Below are 26761 nucleotides of genomic sequence, written 5' to 3'. Positions count from 1 at the left end.
CCACAACAGCATCCACTTTATTTGTTTGTCCCCTATTCCTTACCTAGAGGCTTTCAACTGTTTCATTGCCATCTGCAACCTCTGTACATTCAGGCCCTACTTTACATACAGTGCCACCCATATCATGATATGTAAAAGAAAGACATCACATTGTATTCTAGCAACTGATCTCTAATAAACCTTCACTCCAGTCTTAGAGAAGCATTTTCTTTACTGTTAGTGTCAACATATGTATTAATACTGCAAGATACAATACTCAAGACAAACCAAAACCCAAAGCCTAGATAATTCATGTAATTTTAAGTATTGTCAAGATATGCAGTGTTGCCCTTAACAGTCATTTGGACAAATGTATATACATTCATCTATAAATGGGCAGGAACAGAATTCATCAATTCTAGGTTTTGAACACACGTTTAAAAAAATCAAAAGGGGATAAAGATTCTACGAATGGTAATAATAAAACCTACTGACAAAAATTCTCTCAATTACAAGGTCTCTGTAATATATATGGACTATGTCAGAAAGGTACCCTTGAAATTTGTTTGCCTTACTAATTTCACATTTGCTTGAATGATAAAGATGTAAGGAAAAAAAATCTACCTTCTCAATGACGCATTTCACCCACTCTGGAATGGCTTCTAAGTTCACATGCCATACATTGCAAGACTCCTGAGCAGCAGCTGAAGGTTGTGATGTCTGTTAAAAAAAGAAATATTGTATTGATATTCAACATTCATGTAAACTTCTGTTGTTTGAACATATCTAGAAATCAGTCTCCCAAATTCAGTAAATATTTTTATTAATAAATGGTAAATCTCAATGTTGTTGGTGCATTCTTTAAGCCAAAAATCAGGTAGCTGCTGTCAATAATACTCTATTTCTGGATCTAAAGACATTGGACAGACTCCACTGTGGAGATGGAGGCGTTTGGAGGTGTTTTTGTTTTGTTTGCAAGAACAGAAAGTATGCAATGGCTGATCTTCAAGTATATTAGGAAACTGATTTCACAAGCACTATCACCTGGCACAATTTTCCAGTAAAGACAGTAAAAATTTAAGTTCTAGTTTATATGAAGACTGTGGTCAGTACTGGATAACTATTCCACAAATAGTTTTAAATTTATTTTCTAAAATGTTTGTTAGAAAAACAATCTGAGAAACCAGGGACTTTTAGGATTTTTTCAATTTTAACTGCAATTGTGTGACCAAATGAAGACAAAATAAATCTGAAAAAGTTGTTAATTAAGAATAGCATAGCATTTCAGTAACTGATACTAAAATAAATAAAAATATCTAACTTCCCTTTAGCACAGAAGTGATACAAGTGTAATTAAAACCTTTTAATATAGTTTAGAATGTCAGTAAATTTATAAGGATGGCTACAACATACGAAAACTCTGTTGAGTGTCAAAGTCTTAAAATCAGTTGTAAAAAGTGATGAACATCAAAAAACAAAAAACAAACACTGACTCCTATGTTATGGAGCTCATGGTAGGAAAAATTTTATTATTATGAAAATTGAAAGGGGGGCTATATACAGAAGACAGAAACTTCCAAAAATTTTCCACTTAATGACAGAAGAACTTAAAATATACAGATAGATTCATTTATCATACTCATGCCACATCTTCCTCCTGTCTATGGAGACTGCCTGTACTCCAAATTAGATATAATTCTGATATAAATTTTTGATAGTGCATTCATAACTTCAACATTTGTCTTTTCGGTTTCTTCTAAGAACCTTCTTTTACTCATAGTCCAGCTACATCTTTGATTGCAAGTAAAAAATCCAACAGTGAAAAAAATATACTAAAAACATTACTCTTCTCATCTGAGTACATTCTTGCCTCCCACTGCCTTAGAAAGCAGCACTAAGTTACATTTTTTATCTTTTATCTACATAATTAAAGAGCGCTTTCAGTCCTGTGCACAAGGAAGGTGGCCCTCTGCTAGCAACTAACGTTCAACCACATTCTTCCATGAAAGGATTGAAAATCCTCCCCAGTAAAAAACAAACAAACAAACAAAAAAAAATTAAATCATGCATAAAACAAACAAACAAAAGTGTTAAGCATGAAAAATATTCCAGAACCTCAAGCTCTGTAAGCAAAGGGAGTGCGCTGTTAGAAATTCAATCATTAAAAAATGTTAAAAAATGGCAAGGAATTCATCTTCTCTCTAACAGTATATATAGGTTAGGACATTTAGATCACATCTGTTATTATGGGTACCTGGCTCCACCCATGTTAACCATAAATCCTGAAATATAAGACAGCATAAAGCAGTGACAACTGAGTCACCTTGGACCTACAATAGCATATGCATGTTGGTACTGAATGTACAGCTCTGCTTGACAGGTGTGTCTTACTACTTCGATAGTGTGCCACAGGACCCCCTGGAACCAACTGAATGTGTCTGCAGAGCTATGATGGTTTAGGAAGTCTACACTAGACTTGATTTCCCAAAGACATCCCCTTCTACAAAACAAAATAGAAGGTGAAAAAAATTGCAACATGAACTGAAATTGAAAATACAATTTGTGTACTTTGCAATCTGAGGAAGACAAGAGCATATTATGTGAGTTATTTTAATGACAATGTGTCCCCATAGCCTGTACAGAAAAGTGGAGATTTCTAGTATGTATACAACAGGTCAGTCTTTGCCTACCCTCTAGTAGGTACCTTCTCGCATGCAGGCATGACATCCACTGACATGTATGATCTCTGTAAGAACAGTGATGTACTGGAACTGAAATGTTTTTAAAAGTGGGCTTTCATTTTACAAATGGAGTAAGTCCAGTAATAAGGCACTTAGCAATTATACTATTTAAGTACAAGTTCAAACAAAAAAATTAAATGCATTAAATGTGAAAAGATTTTAGTTTAAATAAAGTTATTCTTGTCAAGAAATATCTGCAGTTTCAGATACTTAAGTTTTCAGGTGGTATCTATGTATTTGTTAGGTCCAAATATTGCTGACTTTGATTGCATTATTTATTCAAAAGGAATAATATTACTAATAAACTTTTGCTTCAGAAATTTTACAAAACCATTTAAAAGCTTTACTTTTGTATTGTAAGAGAGTTACATAATAAGTAGGGACACTACATTTTAAGAAAATGGAGCTTTTAACTTTAAAATAAATATTATTCTGTACGATCATTTCTCTCTTTATTTTAATGATCATGATGTGAGTCACTAAGTCCTATTTTAACCTGTCAGGGCATCCCCCATCATGGCAGGCAAATCTGAGTGATTTATGTGCACAGACTATCCCCCATTTTTTTAAAATAAGTAGCAAGAGTATCTGAAGTAGGTAACACTGTACATATTACAGGAGCTAGTAGACAAATGAATACCAGTCTTCATGTTGCAGAACGTAAAGGTGATTGTTTCTTACTTGGCTTCAGTAGCATTACTGCTTACATTCTTCTCTATATTTTAACTACATATATTTTAATTTCTCCACAGGAAAAATTAAGTGAAGGCAAATCTAATAGTTCTCCTTTATTTAAAACCAATGGCACTGGAAAAAAAAAAGTAAAAAAAAAAAAAACAAAACAAAACAACCAACAACAAACTACAACAGACATTATACTTACATTGGATGGTTCTTTTCCATGACATTTTGCAAGGCAGTTAGAATTTGCTATGTATTTTCTACATCTCCAGCAACGTAGCACGTCAGTCTCTTGGCTATTCATTTCCACTTCTGATTCTTCAGCTCTGTTTGTCTAATTGAAAAGACCACAAAAACATACAATTCAGTCACCTGTTAAAATTACGTATGGTTTCGTCTTGCAACCTCAAAGTCTATCAGTCATCTCTTCACGATGGATGAGACCAATACTCTGTTTATAAGCATTCTCTAATCATGTACAGCACACCTTCTAAACACTTTAGCTAGCAAACAGAAACATCTGTTTTTGTTTTCAGGCTGCACGTGAAACTGAAAAAAAAAAAAAAGCCTAGAAAATAAACCAACTTCCTCAGTGTTTACACAAAAGACGAGAACTTCAGCCTTCCCATTTAAAATCGCCTCTTCCACAATATACTACTTCCCAGCCTATGTCCATAGAAACAAGTCATTGTTATCCCACACATTTAATACACACACATACACAGTTACGTGATGTCACATAACAAAAGTGAATGTTGACATAAAAACAAAGGTTGTTTACTCAGGATGTCCCAGGAGGCTTGCTACAGGGAGGTGGGAGAATCAGTGCTACAGCTGTAACAGAGCTTTTCACAGACCAGAATCAACCTTCTTGTAAAACAGATTCAAATTAAGACTTAAATTAAGAAGGGCAAGATGAGTATTTTTCTTTCGTTGTGCCTTGCTATGTTCCAATGTTTCTTTGGTCTACTCTAACCTTTTTCCAAAGCCTTCTCTTTTGCCATGCTTTCTCCAAATGTCCCCCTCTTTTCCACATACTTCTTTCTGTTCCACCCTCTTGTGCTAGCTACATGGAAAAAAGCTAAAAATAGCTTTACATATACACACTCAACTGGATGGGTATGCCAACTCACAGTGCTAAATTGCACCGTCCTTACTAACAAGGAGGCAGTAGCATAAAACTCAAACCAGTATTAAAAGAATCTCTATTCTTCTATAGTCCAAACATCTGGTTTAGAAGTTCTTTCAACAATTTCATTTTATTATATTTTTCACTGAGGTCATCAACACCAGATGCCTGTACAGCTATGTGGCTTATACACATAAATCTGTGCTCTTCCCCATTTCTGTCTTGCCTTCTCCTGCCTTGTTTTCTGAATGGAAGACTAGGAAATGAACACACACATTGGTTATTCATTGTTTCTCATTTATATCTGAGTTCTTTTCTCATGGGATATCCTACTTTTTCTAACTATGCAGACGGTCTAGACGGTATGGTTTGACAAGGAAGAGCTAAAACATCACATGCATTCAGTAGACTCTTAGGTCAATGTACACACAACTTTTTGTAACGAGATCCACACTAAGCTTAGAAAGTGAAACGAGGGCAATCATTAAGTCTTTTCTTGCAACGTCAAAATAAATTAAGATGAAATTTTATCAAGATTCCATTTTTCTTCCTTTCCAGATACATAAACATACGTAGTTAATGTAAGTTAAGATGGCCAAGCAAAAGATCATGGACGAGACACTTGCAGAAAAAGCAGAATTTATGCTAGAAGCCTGTCTTGTTCATGACAAAAATTTGATGATTCATATGCCTTAAGCAGAATCTCAACTTTTTATTAACCTTGCTCTGTGAAACACTGTGAAAGTGAGTAACATTAAAAAAAAAAAAAAAAAAAAAAGGACAAATTTAGGCTCTGAAAGATTTTACAGGTAGTGTGCATCACTTTACAGTGATAAATGCAGCATTAGACTTCACAGGTTATTGAAGGAGTGATTACCAGTTATGAGTGTGTATCACTCCCACACCTGTAAAGCTGTTGTAATTAATTTATTCTTGGCAGTTTCATAACATACTTCTAAAATTCATTTAATCTTATAACAGCTCAGTGGGAACCTCAGATCTAAGACCAACAAGGAAGGCCAGACAGACTTTTTGCCTAAGGCTTGCTCAAATAGGCATTTCAGGTACAGCCGTATCCCCATATGCCTGTAAAGATACTGCAGTTAGTGACATCCATCTCGTATACCATATATCCTGTGTATTCAAATGGTATATATTTAAGTCTCTGTATATAGCCTGTTCTCCTTATCATAACTGTTCTAGAAAAAACAAACAAAAAACCCTGCTTTGCTATCTGTTCAACAGCTGCTTCATTTGAGGCTAGTGATGCTTTCTGGGTGTGAAGTGATCTGATTCAGATATCTGAAGATATCTGAAGTGATGTAAACATCTCCCTTTCCTGAACATTATCTAGCAAGCAATCACTGTTATACTGCAAAATGAAAGCTCCTTTGTTTTTTTGATAAACATTTTAAAAGTATTTTCTTAGTTCTGCATAAGGCTTTTATTTAAAAATACATTTTAGTAAGAGAAATGAATGTATAATGTATTATAGATACAATAATCTGCATACCATGGGTTTCATTTTGTATGACCAAAAATGCTGACAGTGAACTGTATGAAAAAAAAAATCCTTAAAGTGCAAATACTTTTTAATACAATATTACAGTAGGCTTAGGTATTCTTCTGGCCTAGCAGAATTTAAAAAGGAAAGTTCCTGTTGGTCTATTAAAATTCTGCATTTATGTGCCCTTTTACAGGTCTTACCGAGGGCAGAAGAAATGCTATAATTGTACATTAACACATTACAGAGGTTTCTACAAGCACCATGTTAGAAAACAGCAAATGAGACATTTCTGATTTTTTACATGAGCGTTCATTCCTCTTTTGATTTGCATATAATTTAAACTGGAACTCAAATGAAGGCGCACACACAAAGAATTGTGAAGTGTTTTTATTATTCAAATGCAGTTTAACCATAGTGTTCTGGATGTATTTTAGCAAATTTTCATCTCTCGCAGTTTGCATTTAGAACTGTGAAAAGGCATATGGTTCTCACTTTGGGTCGTCTTTCAGCAAAAATGCCGACATAAAGGCCAGAGATTCCATTTTGAGAGGCAAGCATGCAGAGACTAGATAGCGTCACTCTCAGCAGGCCTTTTCAGCTTGGCACAGGGCCATGTTTGTTGTGGCTGTACTGCTTTCAGATCAGTTGCCTTGTGAAAGCTCATGTTTTCCTCCAAAATAGCATGCAGACATATACGAGTGTAAAAAAGCCTACTCTGTTCTGTGGCTTGTTTTACGTCCTTCAAACTTTTTATGTACTTCAAACTCTCCTGTCATTATAGCCTTTCCCCTTATATCTAACCTGAATTTTTGTGCAATTTAAATCTTACTCTTTCTCTTATTTGCTGTGAATGCAGAGGACAAAATGTCTCCTTTTCTTCTGTGCAGCAACATTTTACAACTTTGAGCACTCACATAGCTTCTCTTCAAGCTTGTCTTTGGGCTAAATAAATTTAATTCTTTCACTTTCTCCTCACAGATCATGATTTCTTGATCTCTGTCACTACTATTCAGCTATTCAGTGAACTTTTTCAAATGGGTCAGCTATTCTTGCACAGCAGTGTTCAAATCTGGCTGCAGAACACAAAATGAAGTAGTACTAGCCCTGAATTGATCATACAGATGATAAAAATTTCCATGAGGATAAAAAAAAGAGAATGCTTTTTTTAGGGTTGAAAATAATACAAAATTCACCAGATCTTTTTTAAAATGTTGTTTCTTACATTTATAAGGACAGGAAATACTGTAAGATTAAATAACTATTCCAATCACAAGTAAATTTCACATGCAATCTCTGCATAAGATCTTCAAGATTTTCAGATTCATACATGCTCATCAATATGTTAAGGGAAGAAGAAACAATAATCACATTTTTTCCTTTCTCTCACTCCATCTGGAAAACTTATGAGCAACAACATCGAAAGCTAGTGGGACTATTTGCAAAGAAAACACTAAAAATGAGGTGAAGGATCAAGTGGCAGACAGCAATCAAAGAAATGGCACAGAGCTGATCTGCTTCCTGTTTACTTATTTCATGAATGGGATGCTTTCCCTTTTGGCATCTTCTCGTAAGTAGGAAGTCCCCTTTGATATCTATATCTATACAATTTGGATTGTGTTAAGAAACAATGTATTAAGCTCTGACCATTTATAACGAAAAAGATTGCTGAAAAATATGAAGCCTCCCCCCCCCCACCACGTTTTTCAAATGTGCAAAGTGAATGACTAAACATAAAAATATATTTCTGTTGAAAGCCTGTTCAAGGATTTCTCTGCAACTAGCTTCACTCACCTCTCAAAAACATAAAATTAAAAGAATGGATAGAGCAGAACACATGTTTTTTGATGCTTTTTTCTTCAAAATCATCTATGATCCCTTCAGGATGCCACAGCCACAAGGATGACAATAATAATTAGGTTGCAGCAAGGAATTAGGGCACAGAAACTTGAGTATTAGTTACAGGGAGCATTGTAAAAAACAGTAGATGCATGCCAGCTTTGAGGTAGGGTGACGAAGACAAACCAGATGAGCTGTCCTGGCTGACAAGTGCCCAGAACCAGAAGTTCCTGCTCCCAGGAAGGCAGGAACGGACACTTTGCTAAACAGAGAAACAATCCTGGAAGGCATTCAGGCACACGTGAAAACTAACTGCAAACTTCCAATGTCTGAAGTTTTTCAGTTTTGAGGAGACACGTCTAAAAGGACACTTAAGGAGCATTTCTCAATAAAGTAACTGTTATGCAGGGAGAAAGAAAACAATGTTTAAGGAACTGCCTCCAAGCTGCCGGAGAAGCAAAGCAGCACAGCGGGTTTAGTGTCATCCAGGCTGCTCCTGTGTCGGCTCCTGCTGGATTGTGAACTGTTTTGCCAGTTCAGCTGTTGTTGTGGGACCAGCTCCCATAACATGGTCCACTGGTTGATGAGACAGGGTGACGAGACTCTCTCTTGCAGCAAGAGTAGCCCACATAAATTAGAAAGCAGTTAATGTAAAAATGGGAAAGAACGTGTTACTTGTAAGGTGTTACTTAATTGCTAACAAATCCTACTGCATGCTGGCTAAATGGATGGGTGTAGAAGATACAGCAAGAGAACGCGGAGTGCTTAAATCGCTTTGACAGGGAACAGACAAAACAGGTCAACGGGAAGCCAGGGATCAGCGCGTACACTCTTTCTCTCATGCGATCCCACAGGCTGTCTCACGACTGCTCTCTGCTTTTGCACGCACAAACACCAGCCTCTGCACAAAACCAAGGACCAAACAAACACGCGCACCATGCGGGCGTCCCGGTGCGAGGCTAGCACCCGGCCACAAGCCGCCGGCCGCCACGCGTGGCCTGGCCCAGGCCCGGCCGCAGGGCAGCGGGGCGCGGACCGCAGGGCACCGGCCGCAGGGCAGCGGGACACCGGCCGCCTCCAGGCCGCCCTCCGGGCGATTCTGGTGCTGACAGGCGGCGGCAGCGCCGCTAAGTTCACTGCGAGGAGGAGCCGGGGCTCCCCGCGGCTCGCAGCGCCCCCCGCCCCGCCGCCCCGCGGGCAGGTGTCGGCCCCGCGGTCCGCGCCCCACGCCCCCGAGGCGCCGCTTACCGGGGCCGCGCCGTGCGAGGGAGGCTGCGAGGAGGAGGAGGAGGCGGGGAAGGGGTTGCGCAGCGGCAGCTGCTCCTGCGAACGGGAAGAGACGGGAGACAAACGGCAGCGGAAAGCGCTCGGCGAGCGCCGAGACCGGCCCCCTCCCCGGCGGCCTTGCCCGCCGTGGAAGTCGCCCTGCGGCCGGCCGGTTCCCCTCGGCCGCTGCCTTGCCCCGTCCCTGCCGCGGGGGGCCGGGGAGGAAGGCGGCGGGCGGCGGCCGGGGCGGCCCGCGCCGCGCCGAGGCCTGGGGGTGGCACGGCCTCTCGGCTCCTGACTGGCAGAGGGGGAGCCGGGGTGGGGTCGGCCCCGGCGGCAGGGTGTGACCGAGGCGGTGGGCGAAGTGAACTGGAACGTTTCAGTAAAAATTGGAAGATTTGAGTGTGTGTGTGTTGGGGAGAAGCGGTCCCTGTCCGTAAAGAGGGGAGTACAGGTACTCCCTGTCGCGTCAGGCTGCTGCTTCAGGTGCGCAGCGCGGTGCTCACCGTGCTTGGGGCTCTTCAGGGCCAAGGAACAAGCCCTGGCCCAGCTCACAGCCAGGGGCTGGGGCCAGGGCGATCAGAGGACACACAGCCGCCAGCAAGCAGTCGTGTGCTGCTGCCTGTCAGCTCATCAGCAGCCTCCGTGTATTTTAATAGGCACCAAAGGAAAGAGGAAGTTTTAAACTAAATACGGAACAACAACAAAGTAAATTCGTGAACTTTTACACAGAGTTGCTGTAAATCATGTAGGGCAACATGGGAGAGAACCCAGACACAAAAGTGAGTTCAGTAGCAGATGCACCAGAGGGTCGTGCTGCCATCAAGGGGAACGTTGAAGGGTGAAGGGGTGGAGAAGCAGGCTGACAAGAATTTCATGAAAATCAACAAGAAGCGCAGAATCTTGCACCTGGGGGGGAAAAACCCCAGGCACCAGGACAGGCTGGGGGCCACCCAGCTGGAAAGCAGTTCTGCAGGAAGGGACCTAGCGGTCCTGGTGGACACCAAGCTGAATGTGAGCCAACAATGCAGCCTTGCAGTAGGAAGGTTCATAGTGTCATGAGCTGCATTAGTAGAAGTGTCACTGGCTGGGCAAGGGAGGTGATCTTTCTTCTCTATTCAGCACTGGTAAGGCCACAGCTAGAGAAGTTCTGCATCCAGTTCTGGGCTCCCCAGTGCGAGAGAGACATGGATGTACTGGAGAGAGCCCAACAAATGGCCACAAAGATGAAGGAGCTGGAGCATCTCTCCCATGAGGACAGACTGAGAGAGCTGGGACTGTTCAACCTGGAGATGCTGAACAACCCCTCTGGCTTGGGGGAATCTTCTCAAAGTGTATAAACAACTCTGCAGGGTGCCAGGCTCTTTTCAGTGGTGCCCAGTGGCAGGAGAAGAGTCAATGGGCAGAAACTGGAAAACATGCGGCTCTGTCTGAACATCAGGAAGCACTTCACTGTGTGGGTGATCAAGCAGTGGTAGAGGTTGCCCAGAGAATTAGAATTAGAATAGTTCAATTGCTAGGGACGTACAAAGATTACTGAGTCCAACTGCCAGACCTATTCAGGTCTAATCAAAAGTTAAAGCACATTCCTAAGGCCATTATCTTGAGCATGGGTGGGCAAAGATATTGTGGAGTGTCCCTCCTTGGAGATACTCAAAAGCATTTGGACATGGTCCTCAGCAAACAGCTCTAAGTTGGTCCTGCTTGAGCAGGGTGTTGGACCGGAAGACATCCAAAGGTCCCTTTCATTCTCAGCCATTCTGCGATTCTGCGATACCATTGATGTTTGCTATTTGCTATGCTGTTGTTCTAATAGACTGCCTTCTAACAGAGGAATTATTTAGTCTGTTGTTTCTTGGCAGAGTGTATAGATTTATTCAGTTCCAGCTATCTAAAGTTCTATTCATGTGAAGAGATTTCAAAGAATAGCATGATACAAATAACAATAAACATTCATTCAGAAAGTCTTATGTTTTTCAATAACTACAGTTAACTAAAATACTTGATGCTTGTTGGTTTTGTGGTTAAACACTATAATTGCTTGTGTCTGTTAAACAAACAACAACAAAACACACAACCCCCTTCCCACCCCAAATTACTCTGGATTATGTTCAACTATTTACCTGTTTTATTGTTTTCTTTCTCCATGGTTAGAAAAGCTGTTGTCTATATTTTTGAGAAAAGGATTGTTAGGATTAATCACTAAATCCTTTTAGTGAGTAATACATTTGGTGAGATGTTGTGCTAATTGCTTCTTTTTCCTGTTTTATGTAGACCCAGTAAAGAGGGTCTACATAAAGATGTTCACAGGTAGCATGCTCAAAATAATTAAGTTCTGTTGTGCTCTGCCATGATTGCCCAATAATCTTAAGTAGAATAGAGAGACTTATTTTGAAGTAATTTCCAGTATGGTACAATATGTTCAAATTTTAACTAAAAGTACCATTTAGAAAAAGCAGTATTTGTCAGTAATGAAAAGGTATAAGGCATTGTATAGCAGACAATTAGTAAAGTCATGTAGAACAAGCAAAATAAGGAAATTAATGGAGTAAATAAAAGAGCTGCTGATTTAGAACTTCATCTTCAGAGTTAAAAGAATATTAAATCAGACCAGAAAGCTTTTGCTATTTTAAAAGTTTGTCGTCTCATTTGATTCTTCTTAAGGAAGATGTAGGGTTGGATTAAGGGGATTCATTGGCATCCCATGCTTACAGAGAAATATTGAAGATGGCACTGGGGAAAGAAATGAAAGACACTGTATGGCTTTTGTCATAGAAATAGTAAATAAAATGAGGAAAGATAAAAGCTTTCTTCTACTTATGAGATTATATTTTGAGAATTTTTGTTCAGCATCTTTGACTTTATTGAGCAAAGGGAAAGTGTGCTCAGCTGTGTGGTTAGCTGTATTTATTGTCTTACAGGTAGTGTTTGTCTGTCACAGGATGAGGACAAGGCAGCTGGCCTGTGTGAGGTTAGAGAGGGTAAAGTGATCAGTAAGAAGGTTAATGGATATTGCTTGTGTTGTGGCTTTAGCATACATGACAGTCTGGTACAGAAGTTAGCTCTTAAACATGTATAGGTATGAAGTGCTTTTTTTGTTGGGATGACCCCTTAGGTCTACAGTGGGCAATGCAAGGAGCAGTACCAGTCCCAAACTGAGAAACAATAAAACAATAAAACAGAATATTTTTGACCTACTGTTGAGACAAGGGTGGGATATCAGGAAGGCTATAATGAAGGCTGTATGCAGAGAATTATTGAACACTGCAGAATGCACTCCAGTGGTGCCATGCTTTGTGCATGTCTGGTGGCACATACTGCTTTCACCTCCATGGCACATGGATAGTATGTTCGGTTCACAAGTGCTGTAGGAACATCGCCCTGGCTTCTAGCAAGTGGTGGTAGCCACAACAGGGACACGTTCTCCTTGCCAACAATGATGCTGAACTGGAAAAAAAATAAATCTTAGCTACTTAGGAAAATGGATTACTAGACTTTTACTCCTGTAGTGTTCATTTCTTTACCAAAATACATCTACAATAGAAGAAATTACATTTGGGCCAAATATTCAACAGTGAACTAAAGATTACCCTAGGCATTAACCCAGTTCTGTAATACCTGGCCCTTTGACACATTATGAGAACTATCCCAGACATGAGTAGACTGGGAGAAGAACTTATTAAGAGCAGTCTTGCAGAGAAGGATTTGTGGCTTCTGGTGGACAAAAAACTTGACATGAGCCAGAAGTGTGTGCTTGCAGTTAAGAAAGCCTCCTGCATCCTGGGCTGCATCACCAGAGGAGTGGGCAGCAGGTCGAGGAAGGTGATTGGGAAGGTGATTGTCCCCCTCTGTTCCACCCTTGTGAGGCTTCACTTGGAGTGCTGTGTCCTGGTCTGGGGCCCCCAGCACAAGAAAGACATGTACCTGTTAGAGCGGGTCCAAGAGTACCATGAGGATGGTCAGAGAGCTGGAGCACCTCTCCTACGAAGCCAGTCTGAAAAAGCTAGAGAGCTTTTCTTTTACAGGCTTGTGCAGCCTGGAAAAGAGAAGGATCTGGGGAGACCTCCTTGTGCCTTTCAGTACTTAAAAGGGGCTTATAGAAAAGATGGAGAGCGACTTTTGCTACGGGCAGATAGTGATAAGACAAGGGCTAATGGCTTTAAATTAAAAGAGATTATTTCATTTAGATTAGATATTCAAAAGAAGTTATTTACTGTGAGGGTGGTGAGGCACTGGGAGAGGTTGCCCAGAGAAGCTGTGGATGCCCCATCCCTGGAAGTGCTCAAGGCCAGGCTGGATGGGGCTTCGGGCAACCTGGTCTGGTGGAAGGTGTTCCTGCCCATGGCAGGGGTTTGGAATGGGGTGATCTTTTATATCCCTTCCAACCCAAACTGTTGTATGATTCTATGTGATTATACTGTCCCCATCAGCTGGGTTTGTTTCTAACACACGCATATCTATTATTTGACTAATTGTGCTGGAGGAAATTATCTTAGGAAATGGCCAGAGACTCAGCATTAGGAAACATGAGTGAAGAAATAGAATCAGTTATGCAGAACTTTCAGGACTTGATGCTGAGCACAGGAAGAAATTTATTGTTGCCCTTAACTTCTTTTTCTTATTCTAAGCAGCTTGCATATTTGAATATCATTATATTAGCAGAACAGCATTATATTAGCAGAACCGCAGTGAGAAAACCCCTGTTTCACCTTTCACCATAGGATTCATTGTTAGAAAAACTTAGGTGACTCTAGGCATTTCAATAACCATAAAGCACAACATTTCACTGTGTGGAGATTACCATCTTGCTCTTTATAGTCCTTTTAAAAATACACCCTGATTTTCAATCTGATTTACCATTGAAGAAACCTTACTATTACAAAGTAAATTGTAAGAAAATGACATTTCTTTCCCTTTCCCTCGAAGATAATGGTTTATATTTGCAGTTAAATTTCCAAATCTGATTTGTGAAGCTCATCATACTCCTATATGAAATCTCTAGACTATACAGAAAATCCATCTTTTAACAAACCATAAACTTTATTTTTGCTTCCCTTCAAAGGACAATCAGATCAGTCTAAAATTGCTGTGTATGGTCATAGGCCATGTTAGAGCTAGGGTAAACACTTTTAAAGCGTCTAAGTCACTCAGGGCTAGATCTAATAGAGCAACTCTTGATACCACTTTCTTTCCTGGTAGTCACTTGTTCATTGGAATGGAATCTTTAACAGTGTTATATGCAGGAATCTCCTCAGTGCTTCAGAATCCTGATGATCTAGGAATCCTGTCGTCCTGAGTTAGGGAAAAGAAAATGCCACAAAGATTATATGTTCTGAAAACTGTTCAGGCTGTTGAAGTTTATTAGTTTGTGTTCTGTTTATTACCTGTTGGGATCTAGTTCCTGCAACTGAAGGCACTTAGATGGATATAGAACTAAGATTACTACTCTCCATAGCCTGTTCATTCATCCCACATTTCCTATAATCTGGGAGAACATACTAATTAACCGGGTAAAGATAAAAACACTCTGTCTTTTGCTCTGTGGTGTCCCAGCTTCAAAGAAGTTAAGACCTGTGTGACTATACACAATGCAAGAGAACATGCCCGTGCCCAAAGGACTGTAGTACTCACATGGGAAAGGGAATTTCAGTGATCTTCAAGGACTGACTTCTGTGTTTTACTCTAAGCAGACATGGAGAAATTCATTAACAACCCTTTGAAGAAGGTTCTGTGCTATTTTATATTTAGTTTAGGTAACCAGGTAAAAAAATAGTGGCATTACCAATAAGCCTGTCATTGTGAATTTTCATAAGGGTTTTTGATTAAGTTGTTTCATTTTAAGTTAAATGGAAAGATAAACAAAACTATATTTTCAAGTAAAGTGCTTGACTTGAAGAGTGATCTTAGATAAGCTAAAGAAACTGATATCAAACTGCAGTTTCATTAGCTCAGCCGGTCTGAAATGCTCAGGAATTTGAATGGAGAGGTTATCTGGAATTACAATTTATTTCAGCTACAAAGAATATATATCCAAACAAGGAAAAGACTTCCAGAAATAATGCTAGACCTAAATGGACAGTTACCCAAAGAAGGATTTAGAAGTATATGGATACCTACAACCAATAGGAAGGAACAGAAATGAGTAAAAAAAGCTGATCAACAAAATTATTCCTTAAAATGTAGAGTAAGAATAAAAATTGTTTAAGCCACAGTTGAATTAGAACTTGCAAAGAATATGAAGAAATGGAAAACATACGAGATTCAGGTGAATAATATGCAAGATTATGTGCTTGGAATCTGCTAGCAAGAGTTTTTCCCATTGACGGAGGACTAATTAATAAGAAGGAGAAGTGTTAGAGTATAATAATTGGTCACAGGATATCAATGCCTTGAAAAGGCAAATTGTGACTTAGACTTTGGATGTATTTCCAGTACATATAGAGGAATATCAGTGCTTTGGTAATTCTTAATTTGAAATCATACAGATAGTTTTAATCGCCCATTTTCAAGAAAGAAATTAAAGATAGAGTAGATAAAAGAAGTACTAATAGGAAGATCAAAATGGAGAGAGCTAGTCTTATTGGAAGACAAAATTAGCTTTGCTTAGTTCAGCAAAACAAATGTTGAGAAAGTTTTTTCTTGCTAGGTAATCAGTGAGAAAATAAAAGAGATTACAACAACTCAGAGAACTAAGTAAAAAAATAGTTATGAATTGACTGTTAAGAAATATAGGGTGGAAATTAAAAAGTTGTAGCTGTCTCAGTAGGGAAATGAATGGAATTTTTCATGGAAGTGTTATGGAAGTATTACAGAAAAACAGTAACTAATGTGAAGATGAAGTACAGCTGTGTGAAATCAAGCTTACAGTACTTGGTTGGAATTCAAGATCTGGAAGGTTCTGGAAGTGTTATTACACACACTCTCTCTCTTTTATCTATCTATCTATCTATTTATTTATTTATGTATTTATTTATTTATTTAAAATCTTACACTTTCTGGGAAAAGTTTGTCTTTGATAATTTGCTACCTTGTGACGGACTGTGTTTCTGTGTACTTAGATATGATTTTCCTGTCCTGGAAGAGGCCTCATCAGTGCTTGAATATAAAACTAAAATTTCTGAACAACTGTAAAAATATATTTTTATATCGTTTAGAAAGGATATAAAGCCTATTTTATTTTATTTTATTATTTTTTTTCCAATGCTGCTCTTATTCAAAAACGCTGAACAGCTCTCTGCACAATAATTTTGATTTGGTGAAGTTTAAGCTTTCATGAGATTCCACAATCACATGCTGTTTTACCATTGCCTAAATTATTATTATTATTATTTTTAAATTATTTATTGAAGTGTTATATAGCTTGTAAGAGCACCCTGGGATTCACTCAATTTCTAGAACTGTCAGTTTCACTTTTTCGTAGGAATCAGTAGAAAGCAGTGAAAGTTTGTTTCGCTCATTATTACTAATATATGCATGTAACAGGGTTGTTCTAAGGCTGAGATACACATAAATAAATCACTCTATTAAACTGAAAATTGTTTTTAGTGTATAGTATCATCAAAAAAATTCAGCTTTTAAACAGTGTTTTTCTTTTAGATAGATTTATGTATGCATGATATATTTAATCTTATATTTTATGAATATTAAATAGAGAGAAGCAAGTTGTCTGACTGCTGAAGAAAACAAAGTGATCTGTTTTTCTTTTTAAAAGTCAGACTAGGTTAAAATATCTCTTTCTCCTTGAAAGTAGTTTAAAGTCTTAATTTTATAGGATTTTTTAAATGGACATATACTATGAACAAGACATTTTTGCATAAATAATGATTTACAATGATTTTGCGGTTGTTTTATATTCTTTTTTCTTTTCTATTAGTGTATTTCTCACATCTGTTTTCAGCCTATTAAATTGCTGGAATTTATCAACTGAAAAAGCGTGGTATATTACAAGTAATCACTGGGCAATAAATTCATCTACACATTACTTCAGAGTTAGCTTGTTTACATACGTGTTCCAGTTATGTTCCATAATTAACGGGTTTAGTTATGAAAAAACTTTGTTTTACACTCAGAGGATGATATTCTCATTCAGATACCAATTTTAATTGACATAAATCATTCTAAGATATTTTCTGTCTTTCCTTTTTTGAAAATGTTGTTGATTATTTATACTTCGTGGTTTCTGAATCAAGAATTGTGGTCTGATGTATGCTATTTTGTGCTTGGGATATGCAATTTGAAGGTGTAATAAAATATAGGACTTTGAAGCTTTATCTTTCTAACATGATACTGTGTTCAAGTATTCTTTTGTTGTAGTCAAAAGAACCACCTACTCTCATGCCTGATTACACATAATATTTTCACTATTACTGAAATATGATGCCTGTGAATTCTGCTGCCAGATCTTACAGAGATCCAAAATTCTCTTCTTGTCATATAATCATCTAAAATGTGTAATATAATAAGTCACTACATTAAACAATGTTTTCACTTTAGTTATGTATCTGTTACCAGTCTTTATCTCAATTGAGAGTTACTGTGCTGCTTTTGCTGTAGAAGCCAATCTGTAATCCTTAAATGTAAACTTTGGTTTATCCCAACAAAGGTACCTGCTAAAGCAACCATTTCAGATGCCAGAACTAAGTACTGATTTGCTGAAAGGAAACTCCCTGCTTTAGTGAGGTGATTCAGGGCAGCTGCGTGCCTCACAGAGGCAGTGAAGGGTGAGATCCCCAAAGGGCGATTTTCTGTTCCAGCACTTAGCAGGATGCTGCCAGAGCTAGTGAGTAAGAACTCACGCCCATGCAGTCATGATGCTCAGCTCTCTTCAGGTCAAAGCACTGTTGCTAACAGAGCAGTCATTTTTATGGCCTTTGATATGGTTTAGTCACATCCCCACCTCATACTCAAGGTGCAGTGGACTTAAGGACAAAGCTATGGACGCATGACTTCTGAGCAAGACCCTAGGCTTAAATGTTTAGACAACAGTGTGGTTCATAATGTGGACATCTATAAGCTGCAGGCACTTAAAGGACTAGTTGGCCATCAAAAACTGGTATTCTGAGTGTTTTTTATGATTTTGGCACAAAGCTTGGTTTAGATACCCACACATACAACTTCAATGCTACTTAAAATGCTCACATCTTTATAATAATGGTAAGTATCACATGGCCTTCCAGAGCAACAGCAGCAGACCAGGTTAAATACCTGAGAGCACCTCAAATGGCACTACAAACTTTGTCACTCACAGCTGAACTGAGTCATAACAGTCCATAAAAATGTACCCGAGATGCCCCCCAAAGTAGCTGTTCGCCCCCCCCCCCAAAAAAAAAGTATTTCAGTTTTAAAGGGCTTCAAATTCTGATGCCAAAGACAGTGTAATGCTTAACGCATTGCATCTGATCTAGAATTAGGTTCTTAATTACTCGTTTGCTATAGTTGCTCATATGTCCAATTAGGTTCATGTGTTTACTTTCATAATTATGCTAAGACGTTCATACATGTTTATAAATGTTTGATTTGTGTAGCATTTTATTATCTTCCCTATGTGGTTTAAAACAAGGGATACAAGAATGGTATGAATATTAAATTCAGTGTTTATGAATATCCAAAGGTTTTAATCATGCAGTACATAACTTCAGAGTAGATTTTAATCTGAACAAGAACAAGGCTTGGAGAGAAATTCTAGACGATTAAACACTGAATCTGTGCCATTTTATGGAAAACACCACATATAAAGAGAAAGCTCCATGAGAAGGATGGATGGAATTACCATATTAAGACGTGGAGCTGATCTACACTCATGGTAAAGATGCCATTCAGGTGAAAGATACTTACAGTTTAACTTGAGTGGAATGGAATAAAGATATATGGGTAGAAATAGATAGTACAAATTATAATTCAAGCTGCAACAGGGGAGGTTCAGGTTGGATATCAGGAAAAGGTTCTTCACCGAGAGGGTGGTTGTGCACTGGCACAGACTCCTCAGGGATGTAGTCACGGCACCAAGACTGTCAGCGTTTAAGAAGTGTTTGGACTGTGCTCTTAGTCATATGGTCTGAATTTTTGGTAGACCTATGTGGAGGCTAGGAGTTGGACTCGGTGATTCTTATGGGTCCCTTCCAACTCAGGATATTCTGTGATTCTGTAATAGTATGAGGAGCAGTATATATGATTGTATATATACATTTATAGGTTGTGATTCAGTTTACAGTGGGATAAAGGACAGCTACATTCTTGTTAAAGCTCTACAAAGTCAAGAGTACTTTGTACAATGAGTTATGGGATTAAAAATAAGATGGTGATTTACAGAGATATAAAGCTTTAAATTGAAGTACAATCAGTAAAAAGGATAAAAATGTGATATTTATATTTTCATATTTATAGAGAGCATACTGATTTTAGAAGCCTTTATGCATCCATCAAAGCTTGGCTGGTGGCTGTGAAACACACCATCTTTGCAACATAACCTTTACAATCAACATAATCGTTACAATCTTTATAACATGATAGTACACACAACATCTCCCACTCCCCACATCTACTCAGATGATCCACTTGCATTCCTCAAACTGAAAATCCTTAGGGGAGGTGCAGTGGATTTTTGTGTATCTTCAGGGATTAGCATGAAAGAGACTGGATCTGTGATCTGTGACTGGAAGTCTTAAATGATGCCACAGTGACAATGCAACACACAGTTGGCATGTAATTGTAAATTTTACATTAAGCAGCAGTCTTCCGCCAATGCTTTGTCCTTTGTTCCATATCATAGTTTCAGAATATCTGAAATACTAGCCGCAGCAGCTGTTCTCTTCTTCAGGAATCTAAGGTCTGTGATTTTGTATGTTTCAGGTTTCTGTTTTGATGCATCTCTTCCCCCCCCCCCGCCCCCCCCCATGTCATTAATATTAAAGACATACGAGAAACAATGGTACAATACTGTGCTGATTTCTATGTTAGCACTGTTGTACTTTGCAGGAGAACCTGTGGCTCCTCATGCTAAGTGCAGCAATGCAAAATCGTTGTAAATTTATATACAGTAGAAATAATGAAAGATTAATAAGAAGCTGTTTTTTAATTTTAATGAGTGGTAAATTCCATCTATACCTCTGCAAAAATACTTAATTCTTATTACCCATTCAAAGGTAAGTTGAAGTGGTAAGGTCTATTAGTATTCTGCAAACAAATTTAGTTTACTTCAAGAATCTCTGTCCCGTTGGTGGGGTTACAGAAATGTATGTAGTAAAATTTTACTATCTTTTAAAGCTGAATTTTTAAAAGTGTAATTCTCATTAATAAAAAGGAGGAATGAAATATTTATGTGTTAGGTTGCAAACAGAATTTCATTTACAATATCAGAAAAAAATTATACATCTGTAAAAACAATATATGGCTAAAGGAATCTCAATAATGTCAGAAAGTGTTAGTGTTCTGCATGTTCTCACAGCCAGGTAATGTGCCAAGGAGAAGCACGTGTGGGTCATAGAATGACATTCCCCACCTGGAGTATGATGGTGGGAGCCTACCTGGGTTAGTGTTTGGAGAACTCCAGGGAGAACAGTTGGAGACATCTATGGATTGGAGTTCTCCCTCCTGGGCACACACTTGCTCTTCATTTTTCTGGTTCTTGTCAGTCAGTGTGCGTACAGCTGTCACTGCTGTGGTTGTTTCTGTATGGTCCATGGACAAAGGAATCTGCCAGAGCAACTCACATGCGGTGGGCCATTAAAGTGTCACATCACTGACCAAATGAGCTAAAGATACTACTTCTGCCTCTGAGAGAAGGAACAACTAGACATCATTAGCAGACTCATGTCCACAACCGTATTCTCCTGTCTTCCAACCTGAGAAATCAGATTCATGCTCTGCCAGCTTTTTAACATAACATTTTAAATATAAAGTAGAAATGTCAGTAAAATTATATTTTCAACTACCCACAAGAGGTTAAACTGTCAGTGATCAGGAACAATATTGCCTTGATTTAAACTGATGGTCCTGCACAGGAACAATCCTATGCTACAGAGGATGAGTACATTTGTCACTGTATCTTCTAGAAAGTGCATGATTGGGATAGTTACAGAATCCAGGTCTAGGTATCTACCTTTGTATTTGTTTGTATTTGTATTATGTTCCATATTTCTCCTAACTGCATAGTTTATATACTTGTTGGTAACTGCTTAGCCTCCATAAATTTTCTGCAATATTAAGTTTAAAAAATGTTTTTTTGTCTCCTTTTCAATCTTTTATCTCTCTATCTTGTTAAGGTATTGGTTTTCTTGTGTTTCGTTTTTGTCTATCCTTTTCTTATTTGCATTCAGTATTTTTTCATCTGGAACTGTTTTTCTTCTTTTGTGTTTTTATCAAACATTGCATTTTTCCATTAAAACTCTCTTTCTCAATTTTCTGATTTCAACAGAAACGTTTGACAAGTACATACGAGACTGCTTTATGTCAAGCAAAAGTACTGACTGTGCTTCTAGACAGTGGGACACCAAACAGATAGGAGAAGATAAAACCAGAGGTTAGATCTGTCTGGTAAATGCTGAATTGATATTGTGAAACGCAAAAGCAAAAGGCTCAAAAAACCAGTAGAGGGAGCGATTTCCACAGTCAATGCCCCTCTGTTAGGAATGCCCTGACTCCAGCCCCAAAGAGCAAGTGTCAGAGTACCAGCAGATGCACAAGCATAACGTTTATGAGGAGATGTGCAACAAAACGAGATGGCTAAAGCAGTTAGTGCAGAATATGTCAACTATCTAAACAGAAGGCTCTATCTTGAAATGGTTGCAATTCTTAGTTAACTAGTTAAAAGCTTGAGAAATTTAGGAAGTAAAAATACAGAAATAATGGTTAGAATGACTAGAAGTGTGAGACTTTAGGGAAACATTTTAATTAATGATGGTGACATTTATCTTCAAGTTTGCTACAAATAAAATATTGATGAAGTGAGATTAAGTCTTTAGCAGGGAAATTTATTTCATTACTGGAACAAGTAATTTTTCAAATCTGTTCATTAGAGTAAACTGAAATGATACATCTTGCTGAAACAGTTACTGGTTAACATGAATTTCATCACTAACTATGGAAAATATGTAAATAAATGATTAAAACAAACAGCTCATAAAGGCTGATCTATGTAAAGAACAATTAATTCACTGGTTGTGTCTGGGACTTTAAGAATCTAATTTCGATCACTATGTTCTGAGCAAGTAACAAGGTAGAAATCTTTATATTTTTGCAGAAGGTTTGTTCTTAATTATTCTAAAGATTTTTCTGAATTACATTCCTGGGATTGAATGGGGAAAGCTTGTTGACTTATCCATGAGCCATCAGCATTTTGCAGGCCTTCACTGATCTTTAGGTATAACAAGCCCTGAGAAGAGTGTGGACTGTGCTGAAGTACTTAACTACTGGTTTCTCTAATTTTTTACTGACAACAGAAAAGGAGGTGGGATATAGACAAAGTGGACTGACCTGAATAACAGTACAGGAGGAATTAAACTGACCCAAAACCTAACTTGTAGGTAGGTTTGGTATACCTCCTTTCTTCCATAATTTACCGAAATTTTCAGTTCCATTAAAAATAGCACTGTTGGGGAACAGCCTTCTTCTCTTCAGATTAGAAACAAAATTAATGGGCTTGGTTATTATGTGCTAAAGAATAATTGTTCAAACTAATTGTGAGGAGGTAAGTGTCAGGATTCAACAAAAAAGTCTGTATTTGGGACAGTATCAGTTAATGTGCCTTGTTAATGATTCAAGTAACATTTTAGTTAATGAATTGGCATGGTTTTAGGATGTCCTTTTAGCACAAGATAAAGGGAAATTATAGAATAGTTTGTAGTTTTCGGAAAGCATACTGTGATAAAAATTATTAGCAATAGGAAAAGCTAAACCACAACTTAAAAGACACCCAAAGAAGTTCTGGGCAACTAATCCAATCTGTAATATGTAGAATAAATAAGCTTGTTTGAAATTTAGGTAAAGTAAGGAAGCTTACTGTTGTTGATCTTTAGGCCATAACAAACATCAGAGTAATGTTTACTTTTTTTTTTTTTTTTTTTTTGTAATTTAATTTAATTTGTAAATTATAATGTTTACCTTACAAGTTTTTATCGGGATGGATAGTGAAAGGTTACTTTTTTTTTGTTAAGGTTGGGTTGTTTTGTTATGATAGCATTTTCTCAATATATAGAAGCCATACTATGAACTGTGCACATAGACTCTGCACATTTAATACAATGTAGTATTCAATAGAAAGATGGAAAAAATGCAGTAGCCATCTGAAAATTATAAACTTACTTGATTACTTACTGTAATTTGTACAGCACTTGTCTCAATAGGCCTCAGCATGGCTTTGGTCATTAGGAACTGTTTTAAGAATATCTAGTAATAACTTCCAAAAGGAGACTACACAAACATCTTCCTCACCAAAATTAATTGCAAAATATGCTAATTTCACAGTAATTGAAGCTGAGGGAGGGGGGAATATTGTGGTAGGTACCATACTGAGATAGAAGGCTTCTTGTAAAAATCCCATATCAAGCAGGGAACCAACAATGAATAAAAACCTACTGGTATTCTCATCTAATAAAATAGAAGCTTTGAATCAATCATTATTGTCAAAAGTGATGGACACTTGTGATATATCTGAACAGTCTGTTACAGTCTGAAAATCAGGCACTGAATTTGCACTTTGATAATATCAGCCAAATTTATATTCTTCTCAGAAAGGGAGGTGACACTAGGTAATGTTTTCATCACATTTTTTTTCTTGACTGGAATACGTGTAATTCAGTTCTTAACAGAAAGTGAAAATATCAGAAGATAAAGATTTAAGTTGTTGACAGTGAAGAACGTAACACTGAAGAGTTAAGGGATGACAAAACCTGTATACATTGGCACTATTAAAAGAAAACTAAGAGTAACATAAAGATTTCTACATTATGTCAACATATTGTATTTGGTCAACGTGATATCCACAAGAGGAAACTTAAGCATTGGAAGGGAGATGATCGAGGAGTGACCTACTAACTATTTTTGGCTCTGGCTGTTGTCATTATTTTCATATAGAATTAGAGAAGTCAATTCTTGTGAATAGTTTATATAGATAAAGGGTTTGAAAGACATATTATGGTATTAAATATATGAAAGAGTATTTCTGACTGACTGAGTGTTCAGAAATGTTTTGCCAGGAAGTGTCATTTTTAGGATTTTTTTTTTTTTTGAGTCAGTTTCTTCTTTTTTGGGGAAATATCCTTTTAGTGTGGGATAGTGTTTTATGGCTGACTGACAGGATTTGAAAAAAAAGCAAGCAGAATTTCGGAAGGCATACAATATCGCAATGTCATGATATAAATGGCCTTAAGCATTTGTGAGAGCAATCGCAGAATCATAGAATGTTTTGGGTTGGAAGGGACCTTAAAGACCATCTAATTTATGGAACATGTCATCTTGAGTGCAGTCACACTACATGTGCAAGACAACCAGGGGATCAGGCCCAGTCAGCATGGGTTCATGAAAGGCAAGTCCTGCCTGACCAACCTCTTTTTCTTCTATGACCAGGTGACCCACATGGTGGATGAAGAAAAAACTGTTGACGTAGTCTACCTAGACTTCAGCAAAGCCTTTGACACGGTTTCCCACAGACTTCTGGAGAAGCTGGCAGCCCATGGATTGGAAAGTACACTCTATGCTGGATTAAAAACTGTGGATGGCTGGGCCCAGAGAGTGGTAGTGAATGGATTTAAATCCAGCTGGCGACTGGTCATGAATGGTGTTCCCCAGGGGTCAATATTGGGGTCTACCCTCTTTAAGATCTTTATTGATGATTTGGACAAGGGAATTGAATGCACCCTCAGTAAGTTTGCAGATGATATCAAGCTGGAGGTAAGTGTTGATCTGCAATGCTACAAGCTTGGGGCAGAGTGGCTGGAAAGCTCTGCAGAGAAAAAGGATCTGGAGGTGTAGGTCGATGCTCACCTGAACATGAGCCGACAGTGTGCCCAGGTGCCAAGAAGGCCAACAGCATCCTGGCTTGTATCAGGAATAGTGTAGCCAGCAGGACCAGGGAGGTGATCATCCATCCCCCTGTGCTCTGCTCTGGTGAGGCCACACCTTGAGTACTGTGTTCAGTTTTGGGCCCCTCACTACAAGAAGGACATCGAGGCCCTGGAGCGTGTCCAGAGAAGGGCTACGAAGCTGGTGAAGGGCCTGGAACACAAGTCCTATGGCAAGCAGTTGAGGGCACTGAGGTTGTTTAGTCTGGAGAAGAGAAGGCTTAGGGGAGACCTTGTTGCTCTCTACAACTCCCTGAAAGGAAGGTGTGGGAAGCTGGGGGTCATCCTCTTCTCACAGGTAACTAGTGACAGGACTAGAGGGAATGGTCTCAAGTTGTGCCAGGTAAGGTTCACATTGTAAATTAGGAGAAATTTCTTCTCAGAAAGAGTAGTCAGGCATTGGAACGGGTTGCCCAGGGAGGTGGTGGCATCACTGTCCCTGGGGGTGTTTAAGGAAATGTTGGATATGGTACTTAGGGACACGCTTTACTGTGTGATATTGGTAGTAGGGGGATGATTGGACCAGATGTTCTTGAAGGTCTTTTCTAACCTTAATGATTCTATGATTCTTTGATTCCAACCCCTTGCCATGGGCAGGGACACCTCCCACTAGATCGTGTTGCTCAAAGCCCCACTGTATCTGGCCTCGAACACTTCCAGGGACGGGATATCCACAGCTTCTCTGGGCAACTTGTTCCAGTCTCTTACCACACTCTGTGTAAAGAATTTCCTCCTATTGTCTAATCTAAATCTACCTTTTTTTAGTTTAAAAAACATTGTTTAAATTCTACAAGACCAAGACAGAGATTTTATTCAAACACGTTGCTACACTTAATTGCTTCATCTTCACCCACGGCAGTATTTTCATCAGTGTTACTAATTTTCTGTGACTTTGATCAAGAAAAAGCATATACTACATGGACTGCACCAAAGATAATAAACTTTTAGGTAATTATCTAATGAAATCTCTCTCTTTTTTTTTTTTTATCAGTTATCTATCAATGATGCTTTAATCATGTATAGTAACTCCCATTATTCTCTCATCATCAGACTGTCCTCAAAATAAATATCCAAAATACTGAGTTCACCTGGTTTTACTTGTATTCTGGAGACATTTCTCCATGGAAAATAATGTATGGTGGGAGAGACAGCTAATGCAAATTCACTCAAAAGCATAAATACAACATTTTCTTTTGTTGAAAGGGCATCAGGTTTAAGATAACAGAACAGTCAAAGTGACTGGCACATAGTTATTCTGTCCTTCTTCTTGTCCTCAGTGAAACTAAACCAAATTAAAAAAAAAAAAAAAGATTTTTGTAGGTCAGCTTATGGCACTTTATAGCTCAACACAGGGGAAAACACAACTATAACTGTTTTTTAACGCTATATGCTGACCATCCTTTTCTTCATTATAAAGGTATGCAGGAGAACGCTGAGCCATAGGATGTCAAACAGATCCTCTTGTCAAACTTCTAGAATTGATGCTGGAGTCTCAGATCTCTTCTGGACTACTTTTATTGGGAAAATATTTCTGACTTCTAAGTAGGAGATACTAATTCTCTTTCTT

General features: G+C 38.3%; 1 protein-coding gene across 1 annotated transcript in view; it reads right to left on the bottom strand.

The window, feature by feature from the left end:
• The window catches only part of RNF180 (ring finger protein 180), a 143079-nt gene that overhangs the window by 81790 nt on the left and 34528 nt on the right, over positions 1-26761 (bottom strand). The window contains exons 2-4 of the mRNA XM_035553688.2: positions 9122-9569; positions 3604-3735; positions 604-699 (exon numbers count right to left, since the gene is read on the bottom strand). Coding sequence (XP_035409581.2) covers positions 604-699; positions 3604-3735; positions 9122-9569 — 676 coding nt within the window. The remainder of the gene's footprint in view (positions 1-603; positions 700-3603; positions 3736-9121; positions 9570-26761) is intronic.

The sequence above is a fragment of the Cygnus atratus genome, chromosome Z (assembly GCF_013377495.2).
Source record: "Cygnus atratus isolate AKBS03 ecotype Queensland, Australia chromosome Z, CAtr_DNAZoo_HiC_assembly, whole genome shotgun sequence".
Taxonomy (NCBI): Eukaryota; Metazoa; Chordata; class Aves; order Anseriformes; family Anatidae; genus Cygnus; species Cygnus atratus.
Note: the sequence above shows the minus strand (reverse complement) of the source record. Positions and strands in the feature narration are given on the sequence as shown.